This window comes from Neolamprologus multifasciatus, chromosome 5 (assembly GCF_963576455.1).
Source record: "Neolamprologus multifasciatus chromosome 5, fNeoMul1.2, whole genome shotgun sequence".
NCBI lineage: Eukaryota > Metazoa > Chordata > Actinopteri > Cichliformes > Cichlidae > Neolamprologus > Neolamprologus multifasciatus.
This window is the reverse complement of record NC_140443.1, coordinates 16195418-16215429: the sequence shown is the minus strand read 5'-3', so window position 1 is coordinate 16215429 and position 20012 is coordinate 16195418. Positions and strand designations below refer to the sequence as shown.

Sequence of the window (20012 nt, the reverse complement as noted above, 5' to 3'; positions counted from 1 at the left end):
AATCTGAAATGCCACGAAACGCACCGTCGAGATTGACATCTCTACGACCAATCACTAACAGAACCCGCTGACACGACACCAATCACCTATCAGGATGTGGGAGGAGCTGGTTTGTTGACAGGAAATGCGAGGCGGACTCACTTCCACAACCCCTTCTCGCCTGTGGTTCAGCCGGACAAACAGCGGGGCTGACAGTTGGTCATCCCTCTGAGGTATGTGGACTTAAACTATGCGTTTCAAGACCGACACGGGGCAAAGATGCAATGGAGGTCAATACTTGTTGGTCTTGTCGTATTGAGACTGTCTCTCAGCTGCATGCTGTGGCTAGCTTTCGGACTGGGACCTAGCTGGGGGTTCAACTTCCATCTCGGTTTCAATTTGCACAAACTGGACTTGTTGTTCAGGGAGGAAAAGGAGACCGAGCCGCGAGATAACTCGTGGTCTGAACGAATACACGGCCCCAGATATGAAGAGACGGAGACCACCTGTGCGTCGGCGGGAGAGGAGTCCCCAAAGAGGTCCTACCTGAGCTTCTTCGATGGCAACAAGGACGAGTACGTGCGGAGATACAGCTTTTTCCCGGACACACTAAAGGCCAAAATGAAAGACATGGCCAAAGAAATGTTCTACTTCGGATATGACAATTATATGAAATATGCCTTTCCCGAGGACGAGCTGAATCCAATTGACTGTGAAGGGAGGGGTCCAGACGTGCAAAACCCGTGAGTCATTCACTGTTGCCCCGATTACCTGAACTGACTGGACCTGCTACCGTGAAATGCAGTTCACGCTTCCAGGCGCTCAGTGATCTTAACTGTCTTCTGCACATTGCAGTTTGCATGCAGTTGTAATCAGATTGGCTTGTAGTAAAATGTCGCTGCTCTCTGTGCTGCCTACCGGTAATCACTCAAGAACGGGTCAGGGTTTACAAATGGGAACCGGAGGAGAGTTCAAACCATGTTTTCTCTAAATAGAAAGCGTTTACATAATTCTTATAATTTTGTGGCAATGCCAGCCTAGGTCAGATGACTCCTACTGAACAGTCCTGTACTTTCGAAGCTTAAAGAGTCTTGACAGGGATCCTGTGGGTTTCTGTGAAGTATAGCCTGTTTTTCTTCATAACTTATTCAAAATTATGAAATCAAATGATTCTAAGCAAATGTATAGTTTAAGAAAAACAGAGTAAAAGAACTATTTTACTATCATGTTTGTCTTGAATTAATCAGTAAGTGTTATTTCCAAGGTTGGGTGACGTATACTTGTTTGTTTTCTGACAAAGCCTCTAGATCCTGGAGAGATTTAGTCTAGTCTTGTTTCCCCAAAACTGAGTCTGATACTGAGCAAAAAGCTCCAAAGCCTGCTATAGTTTTCCAAATCATTTAAACTTTGTTTAATTAAAAATGGTACAATGATAAAACATAAATGGTCAAACTGAAAAAATCTTTTGGCACAGAAGTAAGATCAGCACAGTCTGGCAACACCTCTTCGTTAAATAAAGCTAGGCAAGCATATGTGACACGAGGGAGCTCAGCTGTTGGCATTTTTAAAATGCAAGGTTTTTCCCATTTTCGCTTGATATAGGATTCATTGTAGATGTTTTATTATGTGGAAAAGTTTTTCCCTGTGTGACAGGTCCAGGCTGCAGGCAGCTCATTTTTAGTACTTTACTTACTTACTGATCCATGCAATTGTGATAACATCTGCCACTGCTGAGTCAGCAGTGCTATCCATCAGCTTTCCCTTCAGTCCCTTTAAAAGAAACAATGCTTTTCAAACTGTAACAGGTTTTCCCTTCAGCTGGAACTACACGCAGAACTACAACTAGATACGCAGATACTTCATTGTTCCCAAAGGAAATTTTGACATCTAGTAGCTTGTGAATGACAGAACATTAAACACAAAAGCCACCAAATACAGATTTGAATAGGGAAACTAGAGGAATATTATAACGGAGTAACCAAAGGTTGTGCAAAACTACAAAAGCGAATAGATGGTACCTCACTAATGAGAGCTGTCCCTGTTGTAAGATATGCAACTAGTATGATGTGTGAGGTATGCTAAAGTGTAGGTAGTGCAAAGGGTGATCCCCATACAAAAACATTACAGGATGCATTCACAGTGCAAGAATTATTACCACTGTAAAGAAAACTGGACAAAAAGTGTAAATGTGTCTGTGCATAACACTGATATAGCCAATATCAAGACTATCTGATGCAGAAAATTATGCTGATAAGTCAGCATCTCTGGCTCCTTTCCTCTTCTGTGATGCGTTCCAGAGCTTTATGGTTCAAGGCAGAATAGATTTCCTCAATCTGTCAGTTGTATCAGAAAAGGTTTTGAGATATATCACTAACATTAAGATAATTTTTTTTTGTGTGTGTGTGTGGGGGGGGGGGGGGGGGACTTTCTCTTCTCAAGTGTTTTCTAAGACAAGAAGGGATTTTATAATTTTTAATGGCTAGTTCCTTTTCATCACACCAAAATGATCAATGATTATCTGCAAATTATTTTATAATTAATAATTGTGAGTTGCCCTGTTGTGAGTTGCACTGATACATAAGTATTCATGTTTTAATACCCTCTTATCAGTCCTACACTGTTTATGTTGTCAAATCAGAAGAGAAATCCTTACTTAATGGGGAGACTTGTTCTCATATGCAGTGATAAAACTGTGAATATCACTTTGTTGTTGGATTTAAAGTGCGCTTTATGTTTTAAGATCAGTATAATGTATGTCTCCCACTTGTGTTTGAAACCACAGTCTGTTTCACTTCTTTTATTTCAGATCAAATATCAACATAAATGATGTCTTGGGGAACTATTCCCTTACTCTCATTGACACCTTGGACACTCTGTTGGTAGGTTGTTTATTTACTGCCCTGCTTGCACTGCATTAAAGCAATGGTGACTGGTACTTCCTCTGTGAGTTGTGGGTTTTCCATTTCCTTTTTTTTATTTATTTTTTTTATATTTTAGACATAATACCAGCTTGAACATGAATAAAGTGAAGATGTTCACATATCTTTACCTAAATACTTTCCTTAAATCAGCCTCCAATTCCAGTTTTGTCATTTCTTTGTTTTAAACATCAATTAAATATTTTTTTTTTTTTTTTAAATTAAAAGTGCTGTCACTTCCCATTTATATAATTTAAAGACCATTCTATCATCAATGCAAAACAATTATTTAGTCTTGCAGTGATTTTTTTTCTTCTTCTTCCCATAACAAATACAGTCTTTAGCCAATTTCTCCAGTCTCTCACACTGGGAGCTTCTGGTTTAATCCAAGGCGATGTCATTGTATTTTTTTCCAATCAGTAGCATAATTCAAAGTAAATATACGAGTTTCTCTGCTCTGCACTACATTCAGAACAGCGTTGTTAGCACTTCCTCTGTAAGTTGTGGGTTTTCTGCCAAGCTTATAAGTTCCCCTGCATGAAGCCAGGTGCAAGTGTTACCGTGTCAGTCTTAAAACTGACAGCTGATTGTTGATTTACTGTGCTTATACAGTATGTGGTTTTTCTCACCAGGTGCTCGGCAACGTGTCAGAGTTTCAAAGAGCCGTCAAACTGGTTATAGATACTGTATCTTTTGACAAGGACTCAACTGTGCAAGTTTTTGAGGCAAACATCAGGTACATGTGAATGTGTGCGTGAATGGGTGGATGACTGGATGTGTAAAGCGCTTTGGGGTCCTTAGGGACTAGTAAAGCGCTATACAAATACAGGCCATTTACCATTACATATGTCACTATTTTCAGAGTCTGTAGGAATCAAAATATGTCAGTGTACACATTTTTAAAGCAAAACATTTGATATGATGACTCATGTAACGCTTATCATGATAATTGCTTTCAATAAGCTTTTAAATATCTGGTTATGTGTAGAACTCCGGTGTTATATTTCGTTCTTCTTCTGTTTTTTAAACTGAAGGATCTTGGGAAGCCTTATTTCAGCACACATTCTGCTGACTGACCCAAAACATCCTTTTGGCAATGTGGGCTTTGAAGGTTACGATAATGAGCTGCTACATTTGGCTCATGACTTGGCTGTGCGTTTGCTGCCAGCCTTTGAGAACACCAGCACAGGCATTCCCTACCCCAGGGTGAGTGAGACTGTTGTGACCACAAATTAGAGGTATATATTCTTTCGATCTCGCTTTGCAGCACACACCTTAGTTATCATGTGAGCAGAAATTGTCATTGGTCACTGTAAATGCACTAGATTTGATTTGTTTGTATCTTTATCACAGGTGAACCTGAAGAACGGAGTTCCCCCTGACAGTGTGAATGAGACCTGCACTGCAGGAGCTGGGTCCTTGCTGGTGGAGTTTGGAATTTTGAGCCGCTTAATTGGGGATTCGACATTTGAGTGGGTAGCTAGACGAGCTGTCAGAGCCCTGTGGAACCTGAGGAGCAACGAAACCGGTCTTTTGGGTATGTATGATGTTTAGTACAGCGTAAAGACTTCCCCTGGCAACTTTCTTTTTGTTTTTTAATTTTTTTTCTGTTTATTTGCTGAAATTATATGGCCACACAATGTGAATATAAACTTAAATTTCTCTTTTTAGGCAATGTAGTTAATATTCAAACAGGCCAGTGGGTTGGCAAGCAGAGTGGTCTTGGAGCTGGTATGGACTCCTTCTATGAGTACTTGCTTAAGTCTTACATCCTCTTTGGAGAAAAAGAGGACTACCGTATGTTTACAGCTGCTTATGAAAGCATCCAGAATCACATGAGACGAGGGTGAGTTCAGCACTAAAGAAATGTGACACAGCAGCATTGCACAGCTTCACTGGGTTGCAAATGAAATGTGAAATGAATCCCAGCTATGTAAATCAGTCACTGTCGGATTAAACAAGCAAAGAGGAAATAAAACTGCTGATGGTTTTTGGTTTTAGTTTCGTACTAAAGGAAACTTCAGGAAGGAAGGAAAACTAGATTCAGAAACTTAAAGCCGTCATGAGACTTAACAGCAGCGTATAAAATCACAATTTCACTGTGATTTCATTTAGAGGCATAGGGATTACATATTATTTCTGTTTTTTTTTTTCCAGGAGAGAGTCGTGCAATGAAGGAGAAGGTGACCCACCTCTCTATGTTAATGTGAACATGTTCAGCGGTGAGATAATGAACACCTGGATTGACTCACTTCAGGCTTTCTTTCCTGGCCTTCAGGTGAGGATTATAGTGGCAGCTGTGAGTAGAACGTGACCGAGGTATCGGCCTATATTGTCTGTTTCCTGATCTATTTGTATTGGCATGTAAAACAGTTGTTAAATGAAAATTAAAAATGTTTTAAAAAATGCTCTTTAACCATGTTATGAGGGTTGATGTTGCATGGTTTGTCCACCAGAGGGCACTTTGCAACCTGCCTGGCAACTAATCCTCTCTGAGTCAATAATACTTATTATGCTATTAAAACAAGATTATTTTTAAACTGCATTGTCATGTTATCCTAGTAAAGACTCACAAATAACTACACATAACACATGTTAGGGAAATTCAGTCTTCTTCTCATCTTCTTCTCTAGATTTCTCGAGAAATTTCTCTAGAAGTCTAGAATCTTTGTTTTGTGTGTCTGAAAGACAAAAATTCTCAGCTTATATATCTAATTTTTTAAATTCCCCAAATATTGATAGCAATCTAAAAAAATCCTGTACTGTAAACAGCATGGTGTATACATTGGTTTGTTAATCTAAATTAAAGCTCTACTTCTGCCTCATAGGTGCTGAATGGCGATGTAGATGATGCCATTTGCCTGCATGCCTTCTACTATGCCATCTGGAAGCGCTTTGGAGCTCTGCCAGAAAGATACAACTGGCAGCTGCAGGCTCCCGATGTGCTTTTCTACCCTTTAAGACCAGAACTAGTAGAGTCTACTTACCTGCTGTACCAGGTAACAGTCATGGTCTTTGTTCCACAGCCTTTGGTGCTGCTGTCAGTGACTGTTACATCTCACACAAGTCTTCTTTTTTAACTTCTGCAGGCAACCAAAAATCCTTTCTATCTGCATGTTGGAATGGATATTCTACAGAGCCTTGAGAAAAATGCCAAAGTCAGGTGAGATTAAGTTTAAAGTTGTAGATGCTTTTGTCCAAGAAATAATAATAAAAAAGTACACTGTTTACTCTTTTTGAGCTTGTTAAAGCTCTTCTGTGTTTGCTTTTGGCTGAGTGGAATTGTGTTCTTTGCAGATGTGGGTATGCCACTCTCCATCACGTTGTGGATAAATCCAAAGAGGATCGCATGGAGAGCTTTTTCCTCAGCGAGACATGCAAATATCTTTATCTGGTAAGTTGCAGCTTGACCATTCAGAAAGAAGGCTATGTCTTATATGGCTATAAAATTATATGAGCACAGTAAATAGTCGAGATAGATCTTTATCCAAGTTATTGCAAGAGATGGTACTTTTGGTTGCTCCCTTATTTCCCCAGAGGGCACTACACAGGGTGGATCCGCATGTTTGATTTGGCACAGGTTTAATACCGGATGCCCTTCCTGATGCAGCCCTCCCATTTTTCCCGGCTTGGGACTGGCAGTGGGAGTACACTACCAGTTGCTTTAGATTTCTGCACTGAATCCACACCATAGGTACATCATAGCCGCAAATCCCTCTTAAACCCTGTTACGTGACCTAATGTGCACGTACATGGAAATGTAACTTACATGTCATGTTGACACATTGTGGAAGTATTGTGTTCACAGAGTTTCAACTACTATTTTACCACAGTTGAATTTATCATTGAGAGAATAATAACAATCGCCTCAATATATAAATATTTAAAGATGTCTGCAAATTCCTGGAGGGACATTGCTGAACCTATTGGGAATGTACAAATAAGTGGAAAAACTTAAGGGGCAAGTATGTTTGCACCCAAAATGACACACACAAAGAAACAAAAACCCAATGACCACAACAAAGAGTAAGGACGCAGAAGGGAAAAAGTTGCAGGATTTTACTTGTCTCTATTGTGGCTGGCAGTGCATATAAAACTCCAGGACACAACCACAAGGTCATTAATGTGTAACACACACACAACCATGAATGCTGGCAACAGCGTCAGCTACTTGTGTAGTTTACGTCATAGACTCTTCAAAATGTAACGAGAAGTCTAAATCACCTGTAGCTTGTGGCCCCCTGAAGCTGTGCGTGTATGTTCTCCTGATTCTAAGGTGTATTGCCTGCCCGCCCTGGCCTCATATTCCACTTAATGATCAGTTTGTCTCAGCATTTCAAATCCTCTTTGTCAAACTGTCTTGCTTTCACATACCATGACCACGTGCAGTGATTTACTGTCCTACGTGGTTAAAAGATTGATTTTCTAAGCCAGTGTACTCACAGTGCCGTTCCAAGCCTGGATGAATGGGGAGGGTTGTGTGGGGAACAGCATTTTAGACAAAGTTAGAGAGGCAAGGGTTAGATGGTCTGGACATGTGGAAATCACAAATCAAATCTGCCTTCTCAGATATAGAGCAATGTCTCAAATTGATATGATAACATGATATGACAGCAGTAGACAGTCAAGGTATGTCTTTATCATCTGTCTTAAAAAGGTTATTTTAGCTCATTTTCGCCCTCACTGCTCCTTGTAAGCAGAAGGTTTGAAATACTATCATTGTACTTACTAGAACTGGAGTATAGACCAGAGTATAAACTCCTCTGTGAGCCACATCTTTTTGTGATACAAAGAAAATTTAAAATGCTCCAGATGGCACCAAGAAAAAATGTCACTGACGTCCAGTTCACTGACTTGAATTAGCCGAGATAAGGACTTGCAAGCAGCTGGGACCCACATGTTGCCCAAAATGACCATGCCCAGTTACAGCATCATCTTTGTTATGCTGTTTAAACGGGTAAGTATTGAATGGACATATTAACTGTGGGGACCAAAACCATTGAGGTTTCCATGAGGTATGAGCCAGGTGTTAGTACTGATGTCCTACCTGTCTTCATACTGTGTAAATAAAAACCTCTCCTATGCATTGCAGCTATTTGATGAAGACAACCCACTTCACAAATCCGATAACAAGTACATCTTCACAACCGAGGGTCATGTTGTGCCTATAGACAAACGCTTCAGGGAGAAACAATGGAATGATGACTTTCCATGTGAGGAGGGAGCACTGACAGAAAGAGAGCCAGTCAACCAGCCTGCTCCAAGAAACATCAGCAATGTAAGGCCATCTTCCTGTCGAATCTAGGTCACTGTTCTCACATTACAAATATTTCAACAGTAATTGTTTTCTTTTTAAAACTGTCTGCAGTGTAATAGGATCCCAGAGGAGCGACGGTACACTCTCCCATTAAAGAGCATCTACATGAGGCAAATAGATCACATGGTGGGACTTTTTTGAGTGATGGGATGGATGTAATGACATTGGCAGGAGCAGGCCTTTATTGCACAGATGAACTGACCACTTGTTGGTTAAAATCCTCTTCCTGTCTGTTCTGCTGCTCTGGAAACTCACACTAAAGTAATCCTGAGAAAGCAATTTAATTAAATTAAGTTTTTTCTGTTTTGCTAGATGAAAATGTTGCCAGACTTTTTCTGTGAGAAGATGAGGATTCATCCTTCGTTGCATTTTGGCAGGCAAATCATTGAAAAAGTGGTGAATAACTGTTGTGTTCTTATGGAACAAAAAAAAATGTCTGTTCAGGTATGAATGTGTGTGATTATGTTTGTGGATGCACATTTGAATTTTCAGCTGAGCTGGGAATCATAATGCTGTGTTAATGGGAACAGTGCCATCTACATGAAAATGCATAGCCTATAAAAACACTCAACTTAACAAAAGTCTCTCTAAACATGAGGATATGGTGCCTCCTTGCAGGTGATTCACACTAGATCAGTGCTTCTACATAAGGGCTGTATATTTACAGATGATAATAACAGGTACGAACTGTCAAATCCAGAGGCTGCGTTAGATCGTGGTCATAGGAATGTCATTCTTTTTGTACACCTGAGGCTGGTTTGCAAAAGAGTCTAAACTATTGCCACTATGAATATTTTTTTTTTCTTAAACCGCACTAGCCATATTGCAAGGATTTTAAACTGTCTTCTGTCTTAGTTGTGTTTTGCACATCACATCAAACCTCAGTATCCAGGGAGTTACAGACAACATAAAGGTAAACTGCCTCCTGCTTGTTAGCTGTTAATTAATTTCTGATTAGTATTGAGCTAAACATTGATCTCTCAGGCTTCTAGCTACTCAATGTCTTACAAAGAACAGAGCAGCGCCACAACTGTATGAGCGGGAGATTAATGACAACTCTTTAAAGTGCCTTCAATTTGTCTTCGTTTCTCTGGATGCTGTGCAATGTATATGTTAATGTTGTGAATAACTTGGCTGAAAAAAAAGGCCACTGTAATGTTTTGCAAAAAGAGTCATTCCATATGTATGTACAGTTTTACACTGATTATGACATGAACCTCTTTTTTTTTTTTTAGATGTAAAAAAACAAGCCATAAAATGTATTTTTTTTTTTTCCCAATGATAGTTAATTTTTAAGAAGTGCAGATTGATTTTTCATCAGTTTTTTCTCAGACACGGTCAGTATACAGACTTTCCTGCAATTTAATTTCTGTTATCAGGATGATTACCACGTGGTGAGAACTCAGGGTTTAAAATAAACACATAATCAATGAATGCTTTCATAAGAAATAAAACTTTTTGAAACGTTGCCTACAATATCTCGAGATGGTGCTGGTTTTCTTGCAAATGAGTGACTACACTGAAGTACAGTTGTACTGTGAAAACTGATTTTCTTCCACAAATATAAACAGAGGATGTTGTTTGTTTGTTTTTTTAATTAGCTGTGATGTTTTATTCGTGTACAGATTTAGTCTTTTTTTTTTCTTCCACTTTTGCCAAACATCCTGACTGTATATTGACTGTAGTGACTGCATTGACATGACAATGACATTACAATATATATGTTTTATTTGTAGGAGATGGCTATTCATCTTCTTTGATAATGTGTTGCTTTATATCAGTGAAATTTAAGTTCTCTAAAGGAAATTACCCCAATCGCTTCAAAGTAATAGTTGCAGGAAATGTACACATTTATTTTCTTCCGAGGAGTTAAATGAAATGATTGATACCAGCTGATAGTCGGGACAGCACAGAATGCTAATCGCAGCTGTGTCACAAACTTGTTGCTCAGAACTATCAATTGTAGCGCTTTTGCATGTTTATTCAGAGAGTTTGGAAATATGCCTTTTATTAGTTTGAGAGAACATTCATAACTTTGCTAAAAGAGGCCACTGTACTGTTTATTAGAGCAATTATCCTACGTTTGCAGAGGGAAACAGTTTCCTTTGCTCTGTCCAAGGAGAAAAAATTACATTCTCAAGTACACTGAAGCTCAGCACATAATTTGTTTAATCAAAATGAAAACAGTCTGTTTAGTCCGTTTGTGGCTCTTATACATTAAAGGGGATCTATTAGTCTCATTTCCAGCTCCTTATTTTTATTAATGAACTCTAATAGAGTTACTTTGAATTTTTCACAGTTTGAAATAATATTGATCAAATGGCTTTGGTTCAGGCCCTCAGTTCCTCCTTTTTGAAACAAGCTCTTTTACCTCCCTTCTCCCATTCTTTAGGATAACTTTCTCCTGATTAGTTGCCCCTTTAGAGCAGAAGAGACCATCAATGTCATCTTACAGGCCCAAGATGATGACACTTTTTTCCTTTTTGCCTCTCTAAACACTTGAGAATCGAGGAAAAAGGAATCTTCCCATTGAACTTTTTTGGCAATTTCCTTCCTCTTTGGAGCTAAAAAAAGGCCACCCAAACACATGAGATATCAATGGAAAGCCCCAGATGTCCTCTTTTGAGTACATCAGACTTAGTAGGGTCAAAAGATATAGACCAAAAACAAATGTCCACAGAGGACATAAATGAACAGGCTGGTTCTTAGGAGGATAAACCATCACAGTGGGTTTTAAGTCATACAATCTTAATGTGATTGAAGTGCAGAACCTTCAGCTTTAATTTAATGGGTTTTACAATGTATAGCATTAACTACTTTGGAACAAAAGCAATTTTTATTGCTTAAACAAGGATGAATTTTAAGTAACATTTTTTCCAGGCAATGGCTAGAACCCACAGACTTCTTCAGTTGCAGCTTATTTGCTGGACTTTCTACCTTCAGTTTGGCCTTCAGTAACTGAGAAAAATACTACATTTGGTTGAGATCGGGTGACTGACCTGGCCGTTCAAGAATATTTCATTTCTTTGCATTGGGAAATTCTTGTCTTGCTTCTGCAGTATGCTTTGGGTCAGTACTTATTTGCACTGTGAAGCACTGTCTGATCCCGATTCCACTGGCAGACATGCACGTACCATAGTATTGCCTCCACCGTGTTTGACTCATCATGTGGTGAGCTTCAAATTATGACCTTTCGTCTGTGCAGGCTCTGTAAGATGTTTTCAGGCAACGTCTAATCTTGTCTATCTGTTTTTGAGTTCTCGAGCAGATGGCTGAAATTTTTTGACTTTTAATTGTTTTCTAATACATTTTAGAGCTTTTTTCTGCTGATGAAGATAGTCGATTTTTCACTTGTAACATTTTTCCTTTTTGAGACATTTATTTTGTATTTTCGGCCTAATGATGACCTTCTTGACTTACTTTGTGATCCCTTTGGTCCTAATTTTGAGATTTCCACTGAAAATATATGAAATGCAAGTTCAACCCCTGGACTCAAGTTCAGTTCTCTCTGCTTAATTTGACAAAGCAACAAGCTTCAGTTGGACATGGAGTTGTCAGTCAATTATTCTATTTTGAGCTTCTGAAAAGCTACATATAAAAAAATGTAACTGCTGAATAGTTACTGTATTTAAAAAACAGGGAGGCAAAGAATCTTCAATGCAGAGCTGTTCTTTGAACGTTTATGAAAAACTAAAGGCAGTCACTTGTAAAAATGACACGTTTCAATGATTTAAGTAAGAAATATTCAGTGAAAATAATAAATGTAAAATTCTAAACACAACACTGCAGAGTTGCTTTTAATTTGTGAAAGACTGAGAAGTACTGAGTTTTCTACAGAAGCTTTAATGAGTTTGATCAAGGAATACAATTAGTGGTTTCTGTACAGAATTGTTGGCTCAAAGGCCCAGAGTTTTAATTAACTTAAACAAATCTTTGACAAATCTATCCCTCGACATTGTTACATATCAACATGCTGTCGCCATACTTAATTAACTGTCCAACAGAAATCTGCTTAATTATATACACTGGCCATTTTCAACTATTGTAAAGAGTTAGATTTCCTAACACTTTCATGTGACTCGAGCATGTCACAGGTTCAATTTGTGACATGCTGTAGTGTGTTTGTACATAAAAGCCGTTTCTAGTGAAAGGTTCTGTTAAAATATCTAACAGAGGCTGAAGTGCATATGCAGGTGGTTAGGTCATCTTCTTTGCCCTTTTAGCCATACACTGATCACTTACCGTAACACAGAGACAATGCATTAGCCGGAAATGTTTTCACATTACATGAGAAAAAAAAATCACTGTTTGCTGACAGAAGCTCCTGATGTTTTAACTACACACTGCATGCCACCCCCCAAAGACCAGTTCAAGAGACTTGAGAGAAAATTTAGATGAACTGAAATTCAACTCATCTGAAATCTGCGCGGAAGTTTCTGAATTTGGAGCTATCTGAAAAAAAGTTCTTTGTCAAAGCTAGAACTTAATTTTGAACACGAAAAATAGATTTTTCTTTTTTGCATTCGCTGATTTGAGGATGGCCGCTTGCAGGGACAGTTTTCATCTTCAGGCCTCAGTTTGAATTGAGAAAAAGATCTGTGAAATGTGATAGGGCTCTACCAGCACCCTGGAAAATACAAAAAACAAAACAGGAGTGAACCATAGTGACCAATGACAACAGTTCATCCTGATTATCTTTAAAATAATTTTTCTACTTTGCTCACCTTCATCTGGTTTTCTGCGTGTTTTTTTAGAAGAGACCGCAATCCTTCAGGTTTTCTTTGATGATGATGTCGGTTACGGCATCGAACACAAACTTGACGTTCTCTGTGTCGGTAGCGCAGGTCATGTGAGAGTAGATTTCTTTGACGTCCCTGCGCAGGTTCAGGTCCAAGAACTGCACTTTGATATAGTTACCAGCATCCTCATAGGTATTGGGGCCTGGGTGAGACAGTGTAATTATAAAGTTTTGCTTTTACTTAGCTTGTCACTATCTTAAATATGTATTTGAAATGATTATCGCACCATCATATTCAGGGAAACACATGCTGAGATGTGCTTTCTTGATCTTCTCAAGGAACACATCTTTCTTGTTGAGGAAGAGTACGATGGAGGTGGTGGCGAAGTAGCGGTGGTTGCAGATACTGTTAAATAAGTGCAGACTCTCGTGCATGCGATTCTGGGAGAGAAAAAATCCCAGTGAAGAGACTTTCCAAAAACATGGACCCTAATTAAAGAATATCAAGTATATAGTTTAACTTGTCATACCACTTCATCATCCTCCACCAGGACCATGTCATAGGCGCTCAGAGCAGCAATGAAGATGATACAGGTCACGCCTTCGAAACAATGGATCCACTTCTTCCTCTCTGACCTCTGACCACCCACATCAAACATTCTGCACGAGAACAGGAGCATGTTGCTTTGTTTGCCACCGCGCACACAGGAAGCCCAGCGGCTGATTTGTTTGTCTTATTCTCTTGATAAACATTGCTCCGGCTCACCTGAAATTGAGATCTTTGAAAGAAAACTGAGTTTCGATGATACCAGTGGTCTTCACTCTTGATCGCAGCACATCCTGCTCAGTGGGCACGTAGCCTGGTTGGATCAGTCGCTCCAAGTCATTCAGATAGCTGCCGGGGGAAGGAGAAGAGAATAAATCAATGACACATCCTGATACAAGAGATTAAAATAATGTAGCAATGTTAAACCTGAGTAAATGTGATATCTTACTATCCAGCAGAGTCGTTGAGTTGGTACTCTGAAGCTCTGTCAAAGCATGCCTGTATGCCAGAATCTTTCCACAGACGCAGAATGATATCTGACATTTCTTTAGGCATGGTGCCTTCCTCAATGGTGTCTGCAAGATGCATGAGTTTCCTGGCATCATCCTGCACGGAGGCATGTGTGTGTTTAGTGAGCTATAAGGACCACAAAATCTGTTTAGCTTCATATGCATGTGGAAATGAGTGTCAGCAGTGGTTACCTGCTGATCAGAGTGCCCGTAGTTGATATTGAGCGTGTTCATGGCCTTCACAATGGCCATGATGGACTGCAGGGTGTTGCTGTAGATGATGGTAATGAACTCCAAGCATTCTTCAAGCGAGTAACCATCTTTGTGGATAATTCTGGTGAGAAAAATGTAGCAAAAATGTAGCAAAATGCAACTTACAGTCAACTCTAAAAGAAAGTCAGCATTGCTCAGATGCAAAGTCAGCTTACTTCATCTGTTTGACAATAGTGCTTTTGCCTGATTCTCCAGCACCTGTATGGAAGAAGAACAAGAACTGAATTGTTTGAATGACATATTTATAAAAATGCTTTAATCATGTTTAAGAATCTAGGGAAAGATAAGTGGGTAATTTTGACCTTATTTTTGTGCTAATTTTGTGTTTTTTAATTACAGAAGACCTTACGGTTTTTACCAGATAAAGGAACTTCTTACTTCAGGTCTAATCTTTTCTTATCCCTGACCTACATTACTAGAGGACTCAAAAAAGCTATAAATGATGCAATATCCATGACCATTTGTCAGATAAATATACCTGACTGTAATACTGAATGACTTTCCTGAAAAATTCAGTATTTCTTTATACAGCAAAACACAGTGTGGTGTATGAAATTACTGGTTAAGCTGCTGATCAATTTAAAACTGTAAATCTTCACAGACATGGCTTTTTAAAAGCACATTTCTCATTGATTTATTGACACATTGCCTAAAGTGTATTTAAAATATATTTGAGGGCTACAGCCACAGGCTGTGTTTGGGTTTTGTGGTATGGTATCTGTGTCCTTCACGGTTAAGCCCTTTGTGCTGAAGGACCTGTTGTTTCAGGATTAACAGAGGATCGGCTTGAGTGATTATCAAGGTGTCTTAGCAATTTAGGGACACAGGTGATTTGGCCTTTACATGACACAGACACGTAACTTCTTATCAACACCTAAGGTGTTTTAAAATTAGGCAATTTGGTAAGTTTTTAAGGGTTTTGGGGTAAATAAGAACAGAGAACAGAACATGTTACAGACAAAACTTCTGTGTAATACAATGTCTCTCCTACACTTTAATTAGAATTAAAAGTGCTCTAATTATCATCACCACGGGCCCTTAGATATGTATAAGCAGATATTGTTGTTTTCTACTAATGCATCATAGCCATTTGGTTCTACCAGCTCTCCTGTCTTTACCTAGCAGCAGCAGCTTGACAGTTCTTGCATCCTTGTCGGCATCCTCCTTCAGTTTCTTCTCCAGCTCCCTGGAGCGTTTTTCCTCAGCGCTGGCTCCAGCTCCCATCCTACTTTACCCGGCGTGGGCCCCCTTTGCTCAAAGGCCAAGTGTCAAGAAAAATGGAGGCAGGTCCTAGCTGCTCGTCAACAATGTGACCGGAGCCTTTAACTGTGCAGCTGATGAGTCAACTGCGTGCTGCAAACACTGGAGAATGTTTGAGCATTTTCCTGACTTAGGAAAGGATTTTGGGCATCCTCTACCCACCTGATCAGTGGTGACCAATAGAGCACAAGGACAGGCAGAGCGAAAGGTGCAGGGGAAGACTCGGGCATACATCAGTGTAAGATCTAACCTATCTAACCTTTATGGGGATTTTGCTGTTCTCAGCGGAAGATGAACAGCGGCTCAAGTGCTTATCTCTCTGTGTTGTTTTTAGGTGCCTTCAAACAAGACCATGTGAGGCTAAATATTTGTGATGCTAGGTGTTTTATATAAGTGCAATTTTGGTTAACCAAACGAAATCCATTCCACATTAGCAGTAAGTTAAATTATTAAATCTGGAAAGATAATGAGTGTATGTTTGCATGTTGTGTGCTTAGTGCTTTTAAGGGACTAAAGATAGATAAAGGTTTTGTAATTTGTTTTTAAACAGACAAACAAATAAACAATTGTATTTAATCAATTAGCCAACGAAATACACAACCGGACGCTCAGTTCCAGGTCCAAATATGAAATACTAACATTTCTTATTACATACTACAGACTGAAGGGTGAGTTCTGAAGTGCTTAAAGGGCTTTAGGGTTTCACCCGACAGATCTCATTGACCTCAATCTGAAGCTGGTTAAGGATCCTAATCTACTCACGTTCAGTTGTCTATGCATGCTTGTATGTACAGCATGTGCACTTGTGTGTTACGGATGAAATACATTTTCCTTAAAAATTCAATAAAGCAATCTTACTGTGCTCTTTTGAGGAGCTCAAAATGATAAAGTCACTGTGACTGAATACACTGTAGCAAATCACTCACTCAGGAGCTCTACTTTAGTAACCGGTAAGTGAAATTTGTTAATCACTTCTTTACATTCTAAGCCACTTTACACTTTGGGTTTGTAGCATTTCAGAGTAAATCTTGTACTTTTTACTCCGTTGGGTTTATTTGCCACCCACAAATACTAGTTATCAAACATTTATATTAATTGACTAAGGAGTGCACAAGATCTAAAAAAAGAATAAGATACCCGATCAACTACCGTGCTTAAATAGAGTCCTATTTATTAATATGATCAATATTATAGATATACATTGACCACTAAGTTATTAGGTACAGCTGTTAACTATTGTGTTAATGGAAATATCTATCAGTCAGTCCCAGAGCACTAACCCAGTGCATTTAGACATGTTAACATGGTCAGTTAGGCTTTATTAACTTTTTTTTCTGGGCCTTTTCCTTCTCTCAGGAAAATAGCTACCGGCACCGTGTTTAAGCTATCCATACAGCTTTTGTTTAGTTTGGCCAGTAAGAGACTGACATTGTATTCATGCATATGACTCAGATTGCAAATGGAACAAAAGACACATGATCTTGATTAGTTGCAAGATACATGATACAACACAAACATGCTTCAAGCTTGGTTCTTTTATCTCTCTTGTTTAGATTGTGGAAATATTTTAGGTAAAGTGACACAAAATTCATCTATTCATATTCAGATGATTCAAGAATTTAGAAAAGTAAAGATGTAAATCCCAACAGACTGTGCTGTCCCTGATATAATATCATAGTTTGAGCTCTCAAACATTCAGGCCTATTACTAGGCTGTCTTCAGAAGTGTTTTCAGTATGTTGCTGTCGGTCTACTTATCTGCACATTTTACAACTTCATGGAGTATTTGTACTGCGTGGTTAGCTCTTCATACTACCATTTCCACTCCAATAGATCTTTACAGCAGAATCAGGTCTGCTATTAAAGTAAAAACTTTCACTCATTTGAAAAGTAACAGAGTAAGTGGGAAAGCCAATGCAGACGTTTCCTGGTGCTACTATGACTGAAGTGTAAGCAGCATGTTTTTTTCCAGATATTTTTAGAACAGTGTCAACCACATCTGTATTTCCTTACTTATGGTTATAAGGCTGTTACGAAGAAAGAAGTGCCTGCATGGCAGGAAGCATATCGTACTATGTACCAACATTGGCAAACAGAAGAGAACGTGTGTTATTATAAAATATAGAGCTTTAATTTATTAGTCAGCAACAATGATAAGGAAGAAAAGGTAATAATTTTTTTACAAGTCATTACAATAACACCAACTGTGCATACATAACTTTACCTCAACGTCTGCAAATCATTTGCTTTTCGGATTTTTTTGAGAGCAAAAGAGAAGAGAGAGAGAGAGAGAGAGAGAGAGAGAGAGAGAGAGAGAGAGAGAGAGAGAGAGAGAGAGAGAGAATAAAAATCACAATCTTGCCTTCAAGCCTTTCCCACCATAAAAAGGTGTGACCACATCCATAGCATTTCCATATTCCCACAACTAGAAAGACATTCACTGACATCCACAGCAATGTAGAATTTTAGACAAATACCACATACATACACTGTACACGTCATGCACAATGAAAAGCCACCTTCTAAAGATTTTGGGAAAGATTTCTCTTCAGGTTTGGTGGCAATCAGCTTTGCTAGTGTTTGTATTTGTGACACCTTGTAGAATTTAATCACTTCCATGCTTTTATATAACGTCTGTGGCGGAACTGTACTGGCAAACATCTTTGTTGGTAAGTAGTTGATACATTAAGCACATCCCTAATCAGAAACATTACTCTCCACAGCTCTGAACATCAGCCCATTTTTCGTAGACTGATTACATTTTACATATTCCCCTTGTTGAGAACTGATATTTAGCATAGAAATGTGAGGAATGGATTAAGAGAACTGAAAAGAAATTGTTAAGCCTACAAACTGAATGCTTTGCCTTATATGAATACACTATGTAAAATGCCACAGATATTGGGGAAGTATTTAATATTTTTGAAATGACCAATTCGACAACAGAAGGTGCTTTTTTCATTTTATAATCACAAACTGTTACAAACTCACACATAGCTGCCTGCTGGAATATCTTTTCCCAAAGAGAGAAAAGAGAAGGCAATGTTATGTTATCAGCTTTTGTGTCATTAAAAGACCCTCCCCCCTCCCCCCCAAAAGAAAACAGCTTATCACAAAGATCACGTTAAGGATACGACACTGAGATGTGATATTCACATATAAACAAAACAAACACTTGGCAGCAACCGATTCTGGAAGAATATGAGTAACAGCTCTACTTGAGGCCCGACTGGACCACATCGTGAAAGGAAAGACGTTCTACCTGCCACAGAGGGCTCTTCATTCACATGTAACTGTACGTCCGTGACGTCACAGCTGCAGTCTCTGGGCATTTCCATTATCCGTGCATGTCCTGTGAAATGCCATTTTTATTGTTTTTTCTGTCAACAGCTTGTACTTCGCAGTAAAAAAAACAAAACAAACAAACTGTCCAATATACAGTACATAGATCTGGTGAAGAAGTTCAGAGAGTTACGAGACATTCGCGGACATCCCGACTCCTCTTTCAGCTTAGACACTGAATACTGCCAGCAGTCAAAGGATCCAACATGGTCTTCACTTAGCAGTTTCTGAATACATGTCCATCAGTTCTTGTCCATGTATGGATACTCCCAATGTCTGGGTTTAGTGTCGCTGTTTCTTAAAAACACCAAACATAAAGATATTCTCAACAAAATAACACATCTTAATAAACAATAACACTAATAATAATAATATAATAACCACAATATTTGCACAGATTGATCTATTCACAAAAAACAGGGTTGCTAGATAGGTACAAATAATTACTTTTTACAACCTACAATAAATATTGTGTATTTCCCCCTGCCCCCGATCCCCGACAGTTACATAGAAACTGTTTGATGCTGTTGCGTTGTGTTTCTGCAGTTTCTGTCTTGTCTTTGATGAGAATTTGATTTTTCTATCTGACTGGAGTCATTCCCCTAAATGGAGGGTTGCAATGTTTAGGAGGTTGTGTGTAAAGGTAGACAGGGGGTTGTTTGAATACGATGTACATCAAGCTTCTCATGTCTCAGCTGGAGTTGTCTGCTCTTCATGATGCCGGCGGTTACGGGGTTTCTTCTGTTCTTTCAGCTCTTTCAGGCTTTTGCCTTTGTTGTTCCCGAAGCTGCTGTCTCCCAGTTGCCAGTAATCCTGGCAGTACTGGTTGATCAGCCCCATCTCTGGTTGGCTGAGGATGGTTAGCAGGTCCTTATACTGACTGGCACTTGGAGTCCAAGCACTGGACTGAAGCTGAGGAAGAGCCGGGCTGCCTGTCTCCACCAAAATGTTGTTGACTGTGCGACTAGAAAGGACCACCAGTTGCAGTTTCACAAGAGTGTGCTTGAAGTTTTTCTCTGTGGACGTACACTGGTAGATGCCGCTGTCAGAGGACTGTAGAGAGCGGATCAGAAGTCCTTGATCTGTTTTCAGCATGCGACCCTCTGAGCGAATCTGGGACGAACAGAAGG

At 39.2% G+C, this 20012-nt stretch overlaps 3 protein-coding genes across 3 annotated transcripts in view; 1 reads left to right on the top strand and 2 right to left on the bottom strand.

Moving 5' to 3' along the window:
• edem1 (ER degradation enhancer, mannosidase alpha-like 1) overlaps positions 1–17867 on the top strand; it is a 19696-nt gene extending 1829 nt beyond the window's left edge. The window contains exons 1-12 of the mRNA XM_085158825.1: positions 1–722; positions 2786–2858; positions 3530–3633; positions 3932–4103; positions 4251–4434; positions 4569–4743; positions 5055–5175; positions 5726–5896; positions 5987–6060; positions 6195–6291; positions 7990–8175; positions 8266–17867. The exon at positions 1–722 is cut by the window's left edge and continues 1829 nt beyond it. Coding sequence (XP_085014951.1) covers positions 259–722; positions 2786–2858; positions 3530–3633; positions 3932–4103; positions 4251–4434; positions 4569–4743; positions 5055–5175; positions 5726–5896; positions 5987–6060; positions 6195–6291; positions 7990–8175; positions 8266–8355 — 1911 coding nt within the window. The 5' untranslated portion in view covers positions 1–258 and the 3' untranslated portion in view covers positions 8356–17867. The remainder of the gene's footprint in view (positions 723–2785; positions 2859–3529; positions 3634–3931; positions 4104–4250; positions 4435–4568; positions 4744–5054; positions 5176–5725; positions 5897–5986; positions 6061–6194; positions 6292–7989; positions 8176–8265) is intronic.
• On the bottom strand, positions 12038–15506 carry gnat1 (guanine nucleotide binding protein (G protein), alpha transducing activity polypeptide 1). Its single transcript, XM_085158826.1, has 9 exons — positions 15400–15506; positions 14437–14479; positions 14201–14342; positions 13948–14105; positions 13719–13847; positions 13483–13612; positions 13240–13393; positions 12939–13155; positions 12038–12841 (listed from the first exon to the last, which is right to left on the bottom strand). The coding sequence occupies exons 1-8, from the start codon at positions 15503–15505 to the stop codon at positions 12965–12967; spliced, it is 1053 nt and encodes a 350-aa protein (XP_085014952.1). The 5' UTR covers position 15506; the 3' UTR covers positions 12038–12841; positions 12939–12964.
• LOC146518294 (semaphorin-3F-like) overlaps positions 15541–20012 on the bottom strand; it is a 51387-nt gene continuing 46915 nt past the window's right edge. Inside the window, exon 19 of the mRNA XM_085158824.1 lies at positions 15541–19995. Coding sequence (XP_085014950.1) covers positions 19567–19995 — 429 coding nt within the window. The 3' untranslated portion in view covers positions 15541–19566. The remainder of the gene's footprint in view (positions 19996–20012) is intronic.